At 48.7% G+C, this 12,160-nt stretch overlaps 1 protein-coding gene and 1 long non-coding RNA gene across 4 annotated transcripts; one reads left to right on the forward strand and one right to left on the reverse strand.

Moving 5' to 3' along the window:
• Positions 1-3,714: 3,714 nt before the first annotated feature.
• LOC124528148 (uncharacterized) lies at positions 3,715-6,877 on the reverse strand. 2 transcript variants are annotated; one of them, XR_006966104.1, is made up of 6 exons: positions 6,539-6,877; positions 4,999-5,045; positions 4,716-4,829; positions 4,472-4,590; positions 4,183-4,328; positions 3,715-3,844 (listed from the first exon to the last, which is right to left on the reverse strand). It is a non-coding gene; the product is annotated as an uncharacterized LOC124528148 (long non-coding RNA). The 2 variants fall into 2 exon arrangements; XR_006966105.1 differs by having other exon boundaries at positions 4,472-4,616.
• A 6-nt stretch (positions 6,878-6,883) lies between these two features.
• On the forward strand, positions 6,884-10,318 carry LOC124528147 (class I histocompatibility antigen, Gogo-B*0101 alpha chain). Of its 2 annotated transcripts, none has more exons than XM_047101546.1 (8): positions 6,884-6,970; positions 7,252-7,521; positions 7,727-8,002; positions 8,615-8,890; positions 9,007-9,114; positions 9,550-9,582; positions 9,734-9,781; positions 9,911-10,318. In XM_047101546.1, the coding sequence occupies exons 1-8, from the start codon at positions 6,898-6,900 to the stop codon at positions 9,913-9,915; spliced, it is 1,089 nt and encodes a 362-aa protein (XP_046957502.1). In that variant the 5' UTR covers positions 6,884-6,897; the 3' UTR covers positions 9,916-10,318. The 2 variants fall into 2 exon arrangements, with proteins under 2 accessions (XP_046957502.1, XP_046957503.1); XM_047101547.1 differs by having other exon boundaries at positions 9,553-9,582.
• Positions 10,319-12,160: the final 1,842 nt, after the last annotated feature.

The raw sequence follows: 12,160 nt of genomic DNA on the forward strand, positions 1-12,160 counted from the left end.
GCAACCCTCAGTCCTGCCCCATGTGGATGGGATGCCTGCACACCTGGGGCAGGGCCGACAGCCGGACCCCCTCAGCTCAGCCTGGGTGCCCTCTGCCTCTTTCCTTCTGGCCCCCTGTTGCCTGGAACCCATGTGCTCCCTTCTTTTGGTTTTCTCCGTCATTTTCCCTTTTGCCTAGTGGTATCCCATGGAGGGAACACGGAAAGTAGACACTGACACTCTAAACATCTGATGTGCTTTTGGGCTACCCTCACCCTGATTCCCACGGTGATGGGATAGAGACTCTGTCCTGGACACAGTAGTCCTCGGGATTTGGGGACCGTGGGTCATGTCTCCCAGCTGTCAGTTCTGTGTTGTTGTGTCTGGAGTTTCCGAGGTGTCTGCTCCTCTACCCTCCTCCTGACATTTCATTGTGATGTGTCTTCGTGTGGGTCTCTTGTCATCCACTCTAGTTAAGAACTTGGGTAGGACTTTCAACATATGCGTTTGTCCCTGTCAACTCTGAGAAATATTCTTAAATTTTGGAAACAAATTTTAAGGACCAAACAGGTCTTCTCTCCTCTTGCCTTTACCTCCCGACTCTACTACTTCAGGAAAGTACAACTGTAATCATCCACTTTACCGACTAAATTATTCATTTCTAGAGTCATCGTTTTAACTCCCAAGAGCTCTTTCCTGTTCTAGGATTGTTCACCAGTGTGTGTGGTTCAGATTCTGTTCCATATGCCATATGCCTCTTACACTCTGTAGACATGATTGATTATAGTAGTAAGGGACCTGTTAGGTCTCTAGATCTCCTGTGATCTCTCCTCAAGACATCCTGAACTTTCTCCATGCAGCATTCATCTCAGGAGTGACTTACGTTTGTCTCTGTCATTTCTGCTAATGCCCACCTCCCACAGGACAGTGCCAGTGTTGTGTCACTAGGGCCTCACGCTTGTTCTTCATCTTACATCTGGAGTCAGGTGACATTGAGCCACTGGAAGCCTCGAGATGTATGATGTACACAGGATGATGGGCTTTAGTTTGATTTGAGCTGGTAAATCACACTGCCTTGTAACGTCCTCCTAGACTCTAAGCCTACCAGCCTCCCATTGCAGAACATTCTGGAACATTGCAACCATCCATTTGCATGGAGTGCACAGTCATACCCACCTCCTGATAGACAGGGAACCAAGGAAAGACAGTCAACAAGGCCCCTGCAAACTTTGTGGGTTGAATTCTGGTTCCAGTACCTCCTTATCCTCTCTGAGTCTCCCTTTCCCTCTCTGTGCAAAGGGATCCCCTCTGGGATGCCCCATGGGTTTGCTTTGATGATTATCTTTTATCTTCTGTGTACATCACATGGTGATATTCTACTATTTATACTTCCCATTATCATATTGGCTATAAGACTTAGATAAGTTCCTTTCTCTGTTTTTATAAACCACAATTCAAGAAACATCCCTGAAATATATTTTGAAAAATTTTTTAATGTTTATTTTTTAGAGGGAGGGAGAGAGTGAGAAAGACAAAGAGATAGAGAACGAGCAGGAGAGGGGTAGAGAGAGACAGAGAGAGGGAGACACAGAATCCAATGTATGCTCCAGGCTCTGACTCTCAGCACAGAGCCCATGCGGGGCTCGAACTCACCAACCATGAGATCATGACCTGAGCTAGGACTGTACACTTAACCAACTGAGCCATCCAGGCTCTCCCAGGAAAATATACTTTTGACAACATATATGATTATCTCCTTATGATAAACTCGTAAAGGAGGGGCACCTGGGTAGCTCACTCTGTTAAACATCAGACTCTTGATTTCAGCTCAGGTCGTGATCTCTGGATTCCTGAGGTCCAGCCTGGTGTGGGGCTGCTTGGGATTCTCTCTCTCCTCTTTCTCTGCCCCTCTCCCTACTTCTGCGTCCACTCTCTCTCACCTTTTCTCAGAATAAATAAACATTTTTTTAAAAAAGGATAAAGCCCTCAAAGAGAATGTCCATGTCATAGTATAAGCATATTTAAATTGTGGAGACACATTTCAGAAGAACTCTTTAGAAAATTTAAACCAGTATTCACTCCCATTGCTCTTTATGATGGTATATTTTCCCCACCCTCTGCTGGACACTCTCATAACTAACCTACTTTCATCTTTGCCAAGTTGAAGATACCAAGGTTTATTCCCATTTTTTATTCCACATTCTCATTTTTGTTTGTATTTACTTATTATCAATATAGTGTGTGACATTTTGTGTCTTCCTTTCCAAATTGTTCTCTAATATTTATAATTATCTTTTTCTTTTTTCTTTTCTTATTATTTGAGTGCAGCTTACACACACTCTTCCATTCCTTTCAGGTTTACAACATAGTGACTTGTCATATAATCCAATAATTGCACTCTTGAGTATGTACTCAAAGAAAATGAAAACACCAATTCTTTTTTTTTTTTTTTTAGTTTATTTATTTGAAAGACAGGGAGTACACAAGCAAAGGAAGGTCTGAGAGATTTTCCCTGTTATTACCATCAAGGGGCTGGAGGAGGAGGTGCACAGGGACACAGAAACCTCAGCAATGGCACCGGCTCCTGAGCTCTCTTCTCCTGCAATCTTGCCTCACCCCTGAGCCTGACCCCTGTGGAGTCCAGGGCTGCTCAGAAGCTTCTTCCTCTTCCCACTGACACCCAGGCTTCTGCTCAGACATGTCTACCTGACTTACAGTCCAGACCCCACTCAGGCTTCTCAGTCAGAATCCACCTGAGAGCAGAGCAGTGGGGGATGTCCCCTTTCCTTCCACCCCATGTGCGGCCACAGGACTAAGGAGAGAAGACCCAGCTGCCTTTCTCCTCCTCAGCCAGGCCCTCCTTAGGGTCTTCTTCAGCTCCAGCACCTGGACAGGGACCCAGACACCAGGGGGCGCCCTCATCCCAGATGATGTTAAGAGTGTGAGGTTTTTTTTTGTTTTTTTTTCAGAAGCCATACTGATAGAACCTGTGTCCACCCATAGACAAATGGATAAGGAAGATGTGTGGTATGTACACATACATATAAATATGTGCTGCCACTTGTGACATGGATGGACAAACAGGGCAGTATGTCTGCTAAGTGAAATGAATCAGACTGAGATAGACAAGTACCATATGATTTCACTCATATGTGTAATCTAAAAAAACAAAACAAATGAGTAAAGAAACAAACAGCAGAATCAGACCTATAAATACAGAGAACAAACTGATGACTTCCAGAGGGAAGGGGTTGGGAGGATGGGCACAGTGGGTGAGGGGAGTGGGAGATACAGGCTCCAGTTATGGAAGGGAACAGGTCATAGGAATAAAAGGCACAGCACAGGGAATATCATGAGTGATACTGTAACATCACTGTCTGGTGACAGGTGGCAGCTACACTCTGGTGAGCACAGCATGGTGTAGACAGAAAGTGAAGGGCCCCTGGGTGGCTCTGTAGTTTCTCCAGTCATGATCCCAGGTCATGGAATCAAGCCCCACGGGACTGAACCGGCTTGAGATTCTCTCTCTTTCTCTCTCTCTCTCTCTCTCTGTCTCTCTCTCCCTCTACCTCTCTTCCCTGCTCTGGCTGCCTCTCTCTCAAAAAAAGAAAATGTATACAGAAGCTGAGTCACTGGGTTGTACACCCAAAACTAATGTAATCTTGTGTGTCAACAATATTCAAATTTAAAATATCTTTAAAAAGAAATTAATTAGGAAGAATAAACTCTAGGAGTGCCTGGGTGGGTCAGTCGGGTGGGCATCCGACTCTTGATTTCAGCTCAGGTCATGCATGATCTCATGGTTCGTGGGTGTGAGACCTCCATCAGGCTCTTCGAATGGGTGCGTCCTCTCCCATGGCTGCAACTGCAGAGAACAGATGCACAGTTACAATAAGGCATGGAAAGGCTAAGTTAGACCAGCAGAAACACAGACCCCTATACATGCAGATGTTCATGTGGGGTGTGGGGTCAGGGGAAAGACTGAGATCCAAAAAAGAAAATTAATTGGACGAGAGAGGAAAGAGATCCCACATAGAAATAAACAAAACATCCCAACATGGAATCAAGATCAGGGCATAAACTTGTCAGGCACCCATTAGGCATCAGGCACCACTGCCTGCACTTTGTTTCAAGACAAAGTCACTGAGGAATGAGGAGACTCTGAAGAGTTGGAGGAACCAGTTTCATGAGATCAATACTCACTGGAGGAGGAAATAGCCATCTCATCAGGCAGCTCACTACGACTGACCTCAATGTGACCCTGCACCTCACTGAGGATCTTGGCATCATTTTCATCTGACACAAATGTGATGGCCAAGCCCTTGGGTGAACTGGCCTGCTCAGGCCTCCTGGAAGGAGACAGAGGGTAGCACTGGAAGACCCCAAAGTAGGAAGACACCCAAAAGGAGGGACGAGGATGTAATGTACGAAGACATAGGAAATCAGGGGGTGGGAGGGGACACTGGGATGCCTGTATGGGTGGGCAGCTTACCTGATCCAGGTAGGTGTGGGATTCCTCAGGCAGGTGGCAGTTGATGGCAGTGTTTACCTGCTCAATGTCCATGCCTCAGCCAAATAGGTTGGTGGCCACAAGAATTCATCATGAAAGGTCTTTAAACCATGGACACCAAGAAAGGCTTTGTCAGAATGAAAATTAGAAAAATGTTCACAGTCCTTTCTCTCAGGGGTCTCATGTCATCCCAAGGACACAAAACATCTTTCCATCTCTGACTCACCTCTCTCTCCTCCCAGGATGTCCCACAGTGAATGGCAATGGCTGGGAAGTTCTGCTCCACCAGGAGCTGGGCCAGGGCCATGTAACACTGCACAGACTTCACAAAAATCTCTGCCTGTGTGTGGAGAGTAGGGGGATGTGGGCCCATGGGTGTGTGTGTGTAGAGGAGAGAGACAATGTGCCAGAGTGGGAGATCAGGAAATACACCCTCTACACAAATCCCACTAATTCCCTCTTATTCCCCACTACATGATTCCTTCTTTTTTGCTCTCAGTATAACTTACCTTTCCTTTCTCTCCTCTGGTTCTGATTTTCCTGAGTAGATCAGCCTCTGAGGAGATACAGAGAACAGTAACCAAATTTGGCAGACATGTTAGGAGACAGGAATGAGGTACTCCATGACAAAAGGATAAATATTGGAAGTAGGGTCTGGAATGACCATGACCAATATTCCTCCTTATAAAACATTAAACCTAAGACCTACCCTAAATCTAGTTTTAGTGTGAATAAGTTACACAATCGATAAGCTGAGAGAATGCTTCTCCTCGGGGAGTGATACAAGAAGAAATAAACACTTAAGAACCCTAACAGGGCCAATGTATGTTGGGATATTTAAGAATTTAAAAGTCCTTCCAGATGGTTTTAAAAGTTTATTTATTTATTGGGGCACCTGGGTGGCTCAGTCAGTTAAGCATCCGACTTCAGCTCAGGTCATGATCTCGCAGTCCGTGAGTTCGAGCCCCACATCGGGCTCTGTGCTGACAGCTCAGAGCCTGGAGCCTGTTTCAGATTCTGTGTCTCCCTCTCTCTCTGACCCTCCTCCGTTCATGCTCTGTCTCTGTCTCAAAAATAAATAAACGTTAAAAAATATATATTAAAAAATTTTTTTTAAGTTTATTTATTTATAATGAGACAGAGAAGGATAGAGTGAGTATGAGCAGGGGAGAGACAGAGACAGAATCCCAAGCAGACTCCACCCTGTCAATGCAGAGCCTGACACAGGGCTCCATCTCATAAACCATGAGATCAAGAGTCAGACACTTAACCAACTGAGCCACCCAGGCTCCCAAAAACACCAATTATTTTTAAAATATAGCTATTTTAAAATATGGAATTGAAGACAGAAAAGACAGCAGCCCGCACATCAGGAACTGATCTGACAATGACAGCTGGGCCTCAGTGTGGTTAGAAGCTGGCTGATGCCACCACTGGGCCATATTATTCTCCTGTGGGACATGAGCCACTAATGCAACAATCATGCATTAGTACAGCATCCATTCCATATGTAGATGGGCCTATGGATTGAATGTAACACAGGAGACGGTCAATGATGCTGTTTCAAGATCCAGTTTGCAAATAACCTCAGAGGAGGTACAACTTGTGTAGTTTTAATATAATATCAAAGATGAATATCCATAATTATCTGAAAAGGTTATGATACATACTATTCTCCTATGGTCAAGGATGTAAATTTTTTTCATATACTTCAACCAAAACAACACAACAGATGCAGAAGCAAATCTTAACGTCTAGTGGTCTACTAATGAGACAGACAAGAAAGAGACTTGCAAACTGGAAAATGAAACAAAACCAGTGTTCTCACTGCCCCTTTTATTTGGGAAAATTGTTATTTTTAATAAAAAACATATTTCAGTTTTCATATGATTGCAAATGAATTTAAAAATATTTAAACCTGTTTTATTCCTACTATGGTAAATATTGATAGATATACCCACAGACACAAACTTATCCCTGGGATCCTCACTAATTTGTAAGACTGTATAGATATCCTGAGAACAAACTATTGGAGAATCAATGACTCACACAGCTCCTGGGCCACGACTCAGGGAGACAGCGTGACGAGGAGCCCTCTGTGCAGTAGGTGAGGCCTAGGGGCAAAGCCCCAGGTCCCTGGGCCTGCCTCCCAGGGTCTCAGGCCCCAAGGCAGTGTCGCGCTCTGGGAAGCCCAGTGTTGGGGAATTCCCATCTGCCCTGGTTTCACCTCCCTGCCACAACGTGTGTCAGGTCTTTTTGCCTGGATACTGATGATGCGGCCTCGGTTTGTACTCCTATTGGCGACGGGTTTACCAAGAAACCAATCCAGTGCACCGCGGTTCCGGGGTATAGTCTCTGCACTCGCCTCCGGTTCCAGCTGCGACTCACATTCTCCCCAGACCCCGAGGATGCGGGTTGTTATGCCCCGAACTCTCCTCCTGCTGCTGTCGGGGGCCCTGGCGGTGACCCAGACCTGGGCGGGTGAGTACGGGTTCGGGAGGAAAGGGACTCTGAGGGGCAGGAGCGAAGAAACAGCCCGGCGGGGAAGCGGAACCCCCGGGGAAGCCGACTGTCCACCGCCCGGACCCAGACCTCCACCGGGGCCTCCCCCCGGGCTCCCCTCCCCCGTCCCTCCCGGACTCCGTCCTGCTCTCCCCTACTCTGGTCCTCCTCCCCCTGCCCTCCCGGCCGACTCCCCCTGGGACCCGGGCCCCTCGCGGGGAGGAGGGTCGGGCGGGGTCTCAGCCCCTCCGCGCCCGCAGGCTCCCACTCCTTGAGGTATTTCCACACCGCGATGTCCCGGCCCGGCCTCGGGGAACCCCGCTTCATCGCCGTGGGCTACGTGGACGACACGCAGTTCGTGCGGTTCGACACCGACGCCCCAAATCCGAGGATGGAGCCGCGGGCGCCGTGGATGGAGCAGGTGGGGCCAGAGTATTGGGACCGGGAGACGCGGATCGCCAAGGTGCACGCAGAGATTGCCCGACCGAACCTGCAGACCGCCCTCCGCTACTACAACCAGAGCGAGTCCGGTGAGCGACGCGGGTCCGGGTCCAGGGCACGACCCCCATCCCCACGGACGGGCCGGGGTCGCCCGAGTCTCGGTGTCTGAGCGCAGCCTCGAAGCCGCGAGACTCCCAAGTCCCCCGACCGGGGAAGAGCCCGCGGGAGCTTTTAGGGGGTTTAGCTTTCGGTTTCACCTTAATCACTGCTGCTCTGGGGGCGGGGCGGGGACAGGGTCACACAGCATCCAGAGAATGCATGGCTGTGACATCGGGCCTGACGGACGCCTCCTCCGCGGATACAGTCAGTTGGCCTACGACGGCGCGGATTACATCGCCCTGAACGAGGACCTGCGCTCCTGGACCGCGGCGGACACCGCGGCGCAGATCACACGCCGCAAGTGGGAGGTGGCCGGTGAGGCGGCGCGCTATAGGAAGTACCTGGAGGACACGTGCTTGGCGGGGCTCCGCAGGTACCTGGAGATGGGGAAGGAGACGCTGCTGCGTGCAGGTACAGGGGCTGCGGGGCCTCCCGGATCTCCCCTTCACCGGGGCTGGCTTCCCACAAGGAAGGGAAAATTTTGGACTCCGTTTCAGAGCAGCTCTCCTCCCCGGGTGGGAAGAGGGACATCCGCCTCCTTGTTCATATTCCTGCTAGAGAGTGACTCACCTAGAGGGAGCTTTTCTCTCAAGGACAGACAGGAATCCACTCTCCCCAGCAGGGACTCAGGTTGAGACCATCCCTGAAATAACCCATCAACAGTTCCCTTTGACCCTGGCAGCCACCTTATGAACCATGACCTTCCCTCTCAAGGCCTTGTTCTCCATCTGAGAACATGTTTGGAGATCTGAGTCTGCGTTTGCTGAGTCATTCACCCTCCACCACAGTCAGGACCAAAGTGTGTTCCTCCCTTAGACCTGCAGCTTTCTACCCGGGCTTCTCTCCCAGATTCCAGAACATAACAAGGATCAGGAGATCCCAAAGGCTAGACTGCTCTCTGGGTTTTGTGCTTCTTCCATCCAGACCAGTTGTCCTGTCCACCTCAGGATGGTCACATGGATGCAGTTTCAGTGGCCCATAAAGCTAAACCACAGTGTGGATTCTCTGATTCTTCTTCCTCAGAGTCTCCCAAAACACACGTGACCCGCCACCGGATCTCTGACCATGAGGTGACCCTGAGGTGCTGGGCCTTGGGCTTCTACCCTGCGGAGATCACCCTGACCTGGCAGCATGATGGGCAGGACCACACCCAGGACACAGAGCTTGTGGAGACGAGACCTGCGGGAGATGGGACCTTCCAGAAGTGGGCGGCTGTGGTGGTGCCTTCTGGAGAGGAGCAGAGATACACGTGCCATGTGCAACACGAGGGGCTGCCCGAGCCCATCACCTTGAGATGGGGTAAAGAGGGTTTGGGGTAGAGCCCCTGTCAGGGAACGCAAGGCCCTTCTGGAGAATTTCACAAAGTCAGGACTGAAGCCAGATATCTGGGCCTCTCACCTTCCTTCCCTTTCCAGAGCCATCCTCTCAGCCCTCCATCCCCATCCCGGGCATCATTGTTGCTGTGGTTGTCCTTGTGGTCATTGTGGTGGTTGGAGCTGTGATCTGGAGGAAGAAGTTCTCAGGTAGGAACAGAGTGGGGGGATCTGAGTTCACTTGTCCCGCTGGGGGGCTTCCTAGGTAACACATTGTCCTGCCTGGTTCCTGGGAAGTTCCATCCACACACATGTAGCTGCCCACTCTGGAGCCGTTACTAACAATCACTCTGTAGCAAAGCACTTGTGAAAATGAAGAACAGATTTTCACTTGGTAATTCTGGTGACGGGGACCTGATTCCCAGCAGTGACAGGACAGAGAGGAAGGTCCCTGCTCAGGACAGACCTCCAGAAAGTCAGGCAGTCCTGTGCCCCCCCACACCTCTTTTTTCATGTTTCCTGAGCCTGTCCTGGGTCTTCAGTCAGAATTCTGGAAACTTCATTGTGGACCAGGACTAAGAGGTTGCTCTAGGATCCCATGGCCCAGCTGTCCCAGGTTTGTAACATGATATTTTCTTCCCACAGCAGAAAAAGGACCGAGCTACTCTCATGCTGCACGTAAGTTTGGAGAGGGTGATCCTTGAAACCCTGGGATAGTGTAGACAGGACCCCAATGGGGAGCTCACTCCCCCTACCCCCCCCCCCCCATAGCTGCTCCTTTAGTCTCAACTCCTGTGGCTCTGATCACATCCTGTTTGTTCTACCCCAGGCAATGACAGTATTCAGGGCTCTGATTCGTCTCTAATGGCTCCTAAAGGTAAGACTCCAGAGGGCCTGAAGTGGGAAGGGGTGGGAGAACTAGGGACATGTTGACATGTGGGGGGCTGTTGAGAATGTGGCACTTACGTGACTGATCTAAATGTGTTCATGATTAATTTTTTCACAGTGTGAGACCCGCTGCCCCTCAGGGACTAATACAGGATCTGTTCACACTTGGTGCCATCGAGATCCCCTGACTTTCTGCGGATGGTGTCAGAATGTGTCTGCGTTCCTATTAGCATATTGTGAGGACACAGGAGACTGGCCCCCCCCGCCCTCCATGACCCCTCCCCGTACTGATTCGTGTTCCCTTTCTGACCTGCTTTCCTGTTCCAGCCAAGGAGGGGTGGACCATCTCCATCCCCGTCTTTTTTTCATGTTGGACTGAGTACTGATGCTTTACTTTCCTATTGAAAATGAGAATCCAGATATGAATTTATGTTTTGTAATTCTTGGTATGTGGGCATGATGAGGTAATAAAAGAGAGGATTTGTATGGTTGGAAGAGAAAATAAATGAAAGCACTGAGAACCTTACAGAACCCGCATATTTCCTGTGCCATGTCTGTTGCAGGTGGGGACAGGAGAGGGCTGGAGGAGCCGAGCGTGGATGGAGCCTGTGTCCAGTCGGTGCTCAGTGCACCCTTGGAGTGTCGTGCTCCCTCCTCAGCTGGGTCATGTCTCTGCTCCTTGTCCTTGTCCCTTCTGTGGAACCTTGTCTCACCAGGACCTGTGATCATAGAGACTTGGACAACACCTGTCACCAGGACCTTGTGCAGCAAGAGCTTCCTGTGACTGGGTCAGCCCAGGCTCCATCCTGGGTCATGACCTCAGCCCCATCTTTTGGGTGTATTTTCTTCTTTTTTCTGTGGAGCATCAGGCCTGTTCTTGCCCTTGTGTCCGAGTTCCTCTTATTTTTCCCGGGTGATCCCAGTGGTTAACAGCACCAGGAGTCCTTTGGGCTGTCGTTCCCATAGGCCTAGGTGGCCCCTGTACACAGGAGTCTCTGTGGTTTGGAGAGATGAATTATCAGATTCATCCATCTCCTCCCTCTAGAGCTGTCTTCTGGATTATTCTTTACATCCTGAGGTAGACAGAGAGAAATCTGAGAGTTTCTCATCCTTTTTCAATTTCAGTTAGTTTCTACCTTCTCTGCCTCTCTGCCCCCCTCCCTGCCCTTAGTTCTAGTGATGCTGGTGCTGGCTCCCATCCAAATTCATGGAGTTTTAAAGCACAGTCTCACATAGATTTCTATTTGGTTGGAGAAAAGTCCCCATAGAGCCTAAGTACAATGATTCTGAAGACAGGACTGTAACTCTGTGCTGTGCTGTGCAGGGGAAACGCTGTGGGAGGGGAGAGCTGAGCAGAGAGAGGAAGGGGGGAGCAGCCCTGGGGGAAAAGTAGAGGCGGCACTGATGGTGAGGTGGGGGCACTTTTTGTGGGAGCTGCCACGGACTGGCTGTGCTGAGGCTCATCCAGAAGACAGAGATCCTCTCCGCTGACCACTTGTTCCACTGATAATGTCGTGTGCCACATGCAGGACCCGCTATTTTTTCATCTAAGACACCTCCGTAACTAAGAAGAGGCAAACGTGCTGGTCTTGTGGAGAATATGTCCTAGGGGTGAGGGGCAGACTCTACTTGACAATGACCCCATTGTGCAGTCAGAAATCCAAGTATAACTTTTGACTCCCCTGAAACCTAAGTACTGCTATTGATAGGAAGTCTTCCTGAAAACACAAACAGTTGTGTAACGTATAGTTTGTATGTTACATGCAGTATGTACTGTATTCTTACAATAAATTAAGCTGGAGAAAATAGTAAGAAAACATAAGAAAAAGTGCAGCAAGTCCACGTAAGTGTAAAAGTAAGTGTTAAAAAGTCCACATATCAGAGGACATGAGCAGTTCAAACTGGTGTAATTCAGAGCCAACTGTACACTGTATTAATGTGGTAAAAAAGGGAAGGGTTTACATTGGAGGTTAGCAAAAAGGTGAAAAATCTATAGATTAAAAACTATAGAAAGCTTACAAAGAAATTGAAGAAGACACAAAAATGTAAAACTATTCCATGCTCCTGGATTTTAAGAACAAATATTGTTAAAATGTTGATACTACCCAAAGCAATCTACATATTCAATGCAATCCCTATCAAAATAACACCAGCATTCTTCACAGAGCTAGAACCTACAATCGTAAAATTTGTATGGAACCAGAAAAGACCCCAAATAGCCAAAGTAATCTTGAAAAAAGAAAATCAAAACTGGAGGTATCACAATCCCGGACTTCAAGATGTATTTCAAAACTGTAATCATCAAGACAGTATGGTACTGGCACAAAAACAGACACTCAGATCAATGGAACGGAATAGAGAACCCAGA

This window comes from Lynx rufus, unplaced genomic scaffold (assembly GCF_022079265.1).
Source record: "Lynx rufus isolate CCGP_SWC_20201006 ecotype Redwood Valley unplaced genomic scaffold, mLynRuf1.p SCAF_6, whole genome shotgun sequence".
In the NCBI taxonomy this organism is placed as follows: Eukaryota; Metazoa; Chordata; class Mammalia; order Carnivora; family Felidae; genus Lynx; species Lynx rufus.